The sequence below is a fragment of the Kryptolebias marmoratus genome, linkage group LG14 (genome assembly GCF_001649575.2).
Source record: "Kryptolebias marmoratus isolate JLee-2015 linkage group LG14, ASM164957v2, whole genome shotgun sequence".
NCBI classification, from domain to species: domain Eukaryota; kingdom Metazoa; phylum Chordata; class Actinopteri; order Cyprinodontiformes; family Rivulidae; genus Kryptolebias; species Kryptolebias marmoratus.
Genome location: NC_051443.1, coordinates 25,976,455 through 25,982,669, shown reverse-complemented (window position 1 = coordinate 25,982,669; position 6,215 = coordinate 25,976,455). Strand labels below are relative to the sequence as shown.

Genomic DNA, 6,215 nt, shown 5'->3' with positions numbered 1-6,215 from the left:
GATGGATGGATGATGGATGGATGGATGGATGGATGGATGGATGGATGATGGATGGATGGATGATGGATGGATGGATGGATGGATGGATGGATGGATGGATGGATGATGGATGGATGGATGATGGATGGATGGATGGATGAAGCTGAGCTTCAGTCAGGCCTGGTTTCACCGCCCGTCTGTAAATGGTTATTTCCAGGAACTCTGGGAACTCGGGGAGTTTTCTGGCTCCTTCCATGTTTGTTTCCTTCTAACGGGAAAATAACCCTCAGACATCAAGCAGCAGAAATCTTCCCGCGCCGCCTCCCTGCGGCCATGTTGCTTAATAAATGCAGGAGACTAAAAATAATGTTCCAGCTGCAGAGAGGCAGAAACACTGCGGAGGGGGGGGGGGCGTAAAGCAGGCGTGTGTTTGTTGTCCGTAGGTCAAAGGTCACAGAGCTGGAATCTCTTCTTCTCATCCTGCTGCCTTCAGGTGATCCCGCTCGTTGGCTTTTACACAGTTTTGAATAAATCAGCAGTTAAATATGAAACTGAAGGGTTTTTAAAATGTGCGAAATTCCCTATATTCCTGGAAGCACCTGAAGGCAGCACGTTGTGTTTGGTCAGCTGGAGCCCCGGATCCTCAGGACGGGACTGAACGAGCGTTTAACAACAGCATCGGTTCCTCTAACAGCTTTTAATCATTGATCAAAGTGAAATAAGCTTTGACCTTTGACCTCCTGCTTCCTGTGGATCCATGGCTCCACTTCCTGTTGTAGATTTACTCTTCCTGTCTTCTTACTCTGTCTTTTTGTCTTTTCCCTCCTGTTTTTCTCACTCCTCCTCTCCATCTCCTCTGCTGTTTATTTCCAAACTCGCATGTGTGTTCATGTGTTCATGTGTTCATCTATAAATCATCCTTTCCATGCACCGGTTTGATTAAATCCCCCCCGGACCCCCTCAGACCCCATCGACCCCTTAGAGGACGATCTTTTCCACCTCTTTGATAAATACCCCACTCCCATGCCAGACACCAGCACTCCCATGATCCCCCCAGTAGGGGTCCAGGCCGTAGCCCTGTCCTCGGACTCCGTCCGGGTCTCCTGGGCCGACAACTCCATGACCAAGAACCAGAAGTCCTCGGAGGTCCGGTACTACTCCGTCAAGTGGAAGTCCAGCTTCTCGACCAGCGGAAAGTTCAAGGTAAACCCAGAGAGACGACCCGTCTTTAATCAGGTGGTTTTCTTTTAGCTGCTTCTCCGTTCCGGGTCGCGGGGAGCTGGTGCCTGTCCCCGGCAGTGGTTTAGGGTTTGATGTCTACATATTTGTTAGTTTTAAGATCCAAAGATGTTTTTCTGTGAAGGTTAGTGATGCCGAGTGTTCCACATCAGAACCTGATTCTGCTTTGAAGCAACTTCTTTTCCATCATTTGCTCTTCCTCGTGGCTTCCTTCGTCTGGTTAGAAACAGTCTCATGTTCTCCAACCGTTCCCAGTTTGGGCCGGAGGAACCGTTCTGTGATGCTGCAGAACCCGAAGGAACCGGACTCAAACGGGGAGATTTAAACCGGTGATGCTTTAAGAGAACTTCTAAAGCAAAGAGCTGCAGAAGTAAAAACAATCCAACAAACCGATCGGATCAGCTGAGATGATGATAACGAACAGAACCAAACCCAGAACCAGTTCTGTAACGTTCTTTAGGTTTCTGCAGTAAAACAAAAACTATCTCAGGTGATCAAACCTTTTAACTGCAGAATGATTTAAGACCTGGAATATTCATCACTGTCAGAGTCAGGTTTATTTCTGAAGCACTTCAAAAAGAAAACGAAATGAAATGAAATCCTGTTGGTGATTTTGAGATTATTGCTCAGCATTAAATCTAAATATAAATATCCAAAGATTGGCTTGTTAAAAAGCCTTTAAATGATGTTAAATGATTTCCTGCTCGGTGAATCCAGATCCGGTGAGAAGAAATTAGTCGATTCTGACTCGAACGAACCGGGACTTCCTGACTTCGTTTGGATGTTTTTACTAAAACAGGAGCTAATATTACACATAATACAAAATAAAATATTTCATTTTCCTTCTAGTTTGAAAGCAGATAATCAGATGAGGTGATTAAAGGACGAGTTTGTCGGAGCAACCCAGAAGAAAGACAAACAGAGACATGTTTTTATTTGTGGAAGTGTAAAAAGTGAAGGATTAGCAGCTTGTGTTTGTTACCTTGTTGGTCTTGATTTCAGCTTTGAAACAGAAAATCCCGAGCGTTGAGGTTTGCAGAATAATTACCTAACCCTCCCCTGTTGTTGTTGTTTTTTATACCAGCTCAGCACCGAGGATTAATGAGTTCTCCTTCTTGGGCTTTGAGCTGATTAATGTTTCTCCTGAACAATGGTTGCTCTGCTACCTGCTGCTGTTTGATTAGAAGCTCAGAAGGAGTCCACATCGCAGACGTTTTCCCTCCGAACGCGGCTCGTACTGAAGCTGCAGACGCGTCAGGCGCAGCTTGACCTGTGGAGAAACGTAAAAAGGGTGGAGGGGTGTTAGGGGGGGTGAAGGTACCAAACTTTCCCTTTTCCACTTTCCTGCAGGTTTTATTCTGTTGTTACTATGAATCTGTTTCAGCTGGAATCGATCCTTTTCTTGTTTGCATAGTTGATCTTTGTGCACTGAGGCTGTGCAACAAGATTATTATTATTATTATAAGTCAAAAGGAGGAGAAAATGGAGGAACCTGCAGCTGTATTTTGTAAGAGGGTAACAGTGGATTTTTACAGAGAATCACACCATCTGTGTTTACCTGCGTTGTTGGGTCATTATTTTGTGCAAAATTTCCATCTAAGATGAATAAAAATGGTCGTCTTGTGCTGGAACTAATCGTTAGAAGGTCAATCCAGAGGAGATATAATCCACGCAGCGAGCTCTGGGTCTGCGTCAGGGGTTTGTAGATGTAAAACAGGGGTTCAGGTTCAGTCCTGATCCTGGTCCTGGTCCTGGTCCTGGAGGACCTCCATCCTGCAGATTTTAGATGTTTCTCTGCTCCTCAGCAGCTCTTCAGGTTCTGGAGCAGCCTGTTCATCCCTCAGTCCTTCAAATCAGGTGAGTCCGGGCAGAGAAACACCTGAAACCTGCAGGATGGAGGTCCTCCAGGACCAGGACCAGGACTGGACGCTCCTGATGTAAAAGGTTTAGTTTTGAGTCTCGATCGGAGGACGTCAGTTCCACCTCTTCCCATCCCTGAATGAACTCTTCTTCTCTAATTCCAGGCAGTAAATTTAAACTCTTCTTTAAAAAATCCCCATTTTTACCTCACAAACAGTCAGAATGTTCCCTCTGAATACGAGACTTTAATTGGTTCCTGTTCTGGTTATTCAGAAACATCCATTAGTTCCTGCAAAGCAGAACGAGGCATAATGTTAGGATCAAAGAACAAACCAGGATTTTTTATTATTCTTTTTGTAGCTTTTATTGATCAGAAATCCTTTTAGGCATATTATTCTCTGCAGACAGAAACCACTCCGATGTTTCCGCTGTTTGATTTTAGAACAACTGTCATAAAACTTTACCTATCTCATTCCTCATTCTTTCACTTGTCCTTTCATGTTGATAAACTCGGGAACTTCCTGAACCGGATCCTCTGATGGAGGAGTCGGAAGCAGCTAACTGTCGTTTCTGACCTTCAGTCCGCAGACACCACCGCCCTCAGCCACACCGTCACCGGCCTCAAACCCAACACCATGTACGAGTTCGCCGTCATGGTGACCAAAGGCCGCAAGTCCAGCACGTGGAGCATGACGGCGCACGCCACGACGTACGAAGCAGGTATGTCCCCGCGGGGCTTCTGTTCCTCCGGAGGCTTCAGAGGAGAATTTTCTTCCTGAGCAGCATTTATTTAAACAACGCCCCCCTCCAGCAGCACAATGACTGTCTGCAACAACTGGAATCAGAATGTCATGCTATACCTTTCAGGATGTAGACAATCATGTTTGGCGGATTTGTCACCCAATTAAGCGCGAACGGCATCAGACCGCCGGCTCCCCCAGGCCCTCTGGAATACATTGACATTCAGAGCGAGCAGACGGACCGGGTCGGCTCGGTCCCTGCACTCATCTACCAGCTCGAGAGGCACAAACACGCCGGCTTTTCTCCACGAAACACACAATGAGCACATTTCCACTGCAGCAGATAAGAAAAGGGCCTTTGTTGCTGATTGTAAGCCCCCCCCCTCTGCTAAAACCAGACCAGGGCCCAGAGACACCTGTTGAGAAGCGGAGACAGGAGATAAGAGGCTCCGTTTGAATCAGGAGCCAGAACCAGCCGGACCCTGTCGGAGGTTCTGACAGAGCCGGCTGACGTCACGCCACTTTCCTCTCGTTCAAATAAGAGATGAAGGGAAAATCTGTGCCTGAAAGATTCTGATGCATCCTGCCCGGAAAAATAAATAATTAAATAATTAATAATAAAAATAAAAATAATTTTCCATTTTTGTACAGAAAGCCAAAAGGGTCATATATTTAATAAATACTACTCTGAAGCTTGGTGAGTTTTTAAACTTTTATCTGTTTTAAGCTGGCAGAAATATTCACCTTTTTGTTGCCTTTTTATTTTGCATCAAATCCAAGTTAAATTAACTGAAATAAAAGCCTTTTTTCTTTTTTTAGTGTTATTTTTCAAACAAAAGACAGTTTTCATCAAACCTTTCAACTCTTTATGAGTCTGAAGTGGAGCAATAAGAGGAAAACTCAAACAGGTTTCCAACAAGAATGACTCTTATCCCATTCCCTGCTGGTGAAAACCATCCCCACATCATGATGCTGCCACCACCGTGATTCTCAGCATGATGAGGTGGGAGCTTTGGCGTCCTTAATGACCTAAAAGCTGCCATCTATTTACATTATTAACACCAAAACAACACAAAAAGCATGTTTAAATATTTTTAAAATAATTTTATTACTTTAAAGGATTTTGTTTCAAATTAAAAATCCATTTAAATTCCAGTTTGTGGAGCGAAGAGCAGAAAGGTTGCAGCTTGAATGTACCTTTACAATCAAATTAAAGCCAATAGAACACAGAAGTCTGTGGAACAGCTGCACACGGCCCTAATTGTTGTTGTTATTATTATTATTATTCAGCACTAATCTCAGCTTTTAACACTGATTGATTGCGTTAATAATATCTGATTTAGGCAGAAGCGTCCTTTCCCAGCCCGTGAGAGCCCAGTTGATTTTCTCAGCCTCTCCTGCTGTATTTATGAGAAGTGCTGGTTGTCGCCATCACTCACAGACTCAGCTGGAACTTGTAATTTCCTCCCGTTCGCCGTGTCACATTTAACAAGCGGTTTCATTAGCCGTGTATGCTGTGGGAGCTTTGAGCCCGGACCCGCTGCGCAACTTAAAAAACTTCTCTTTAATCACTTAAAGGGAACACACGAAGCCGGGCCGATGGGCTGCCGTCTGGTTTCCATGGTGACGCAGAGGTTACGAGGGGTCTGAGGGGGAGTGCTTGACATTTTCCCTGCAGGGCGGTTAATGAAAGCTTTGGACGTTTCCTTTAAACGGAGCAGATTATGGGAGGGAGAAGTTCTTCAGGTTCATTCCAGGAGCAGATAACCACTCTTTTTTTTCTGCTTGATTGACAGCGCCGAGCTCCGCCCCCAAAGATTTGACCGTGATCAGTCGTGAGGGACGTCCCCGCACCGTCCTCATCAGCTGGCAACCGCCGATGGAGGCGAACGGCCGGATCACAGGTGAAGGCAAATGCAGACAGGTGCTCAGGCGCGGTTCATCCGCGGTAAAACGTTGGTTTGATGTTTAATTAATCTTCAGAGTTTATGAATTAATGACATCTTTGGAATTTCAGTTCTTTGTTTGTCAAAATGTGAAACACTATTGTCCCTTTTACACGGGCTCTAACGGTCCCGGCTCCACTCTACTCGGCTCGCTTTGTGCACGTTTCCACCGGCATTTTTTCGAGGCCGGTCCCTGCTTCTTTGGTCCCTGCTTCGGAGTCGGGCCAGCCGGGCCGGCCCTGCTTCGAGGGCGGAGCAAACTTAGCTCCTGTTCACTCATTGGTCGTGGGTGTGGCCAGATGCAAGCATAAAGAGCGAAGGTAGGAATATAAACAACAGCGTTAGCTTACCCTGCAGCGTTTCTGCCGTCTGTCCCCCAGCTGAAGGCCTGTAAAGCCTGAAATCTCCGGCTGATAACAGCTGTCCTACTCCACGCAACAATCGCAGCATC

At 45.7% G+C, this 6,215-nt stretch overlaps 1 protein-coding gene across 2 annotated transcripts in view; it reads left to right on the top strand.

Moving 5' to 3' along the window:
* The window catches only part of dcc (DCC netrin 1 receptor), a 167,240-nt gene that overhangs the window by 95,277 nt on the left and 65,748 nt on the right, over window positions 1-6,215 (top strand). The window contains exons 17-19 of one of the 2 annotated variants that reach the window (XM_037979443.1): window positions 1,010-1,182; window positions 3,660-3,798; window positions 5,615-5,722. In XM_037979443.1, coding sequence (XP_037835371.1) covers window positions 1,010-1,182; window positions 3,660-3,798; window positions 5,615-5,722 — 420 coding nt within the window. Of the gene's footprint in view, window positions 1-943; window positions 1,183-3,659; window positions 3,799-5,614; window positions 5,723-6,215 lie in introns of both variants that reach the window. The other variant, XM_037979442.1, reaches the window with a different exon arrangement.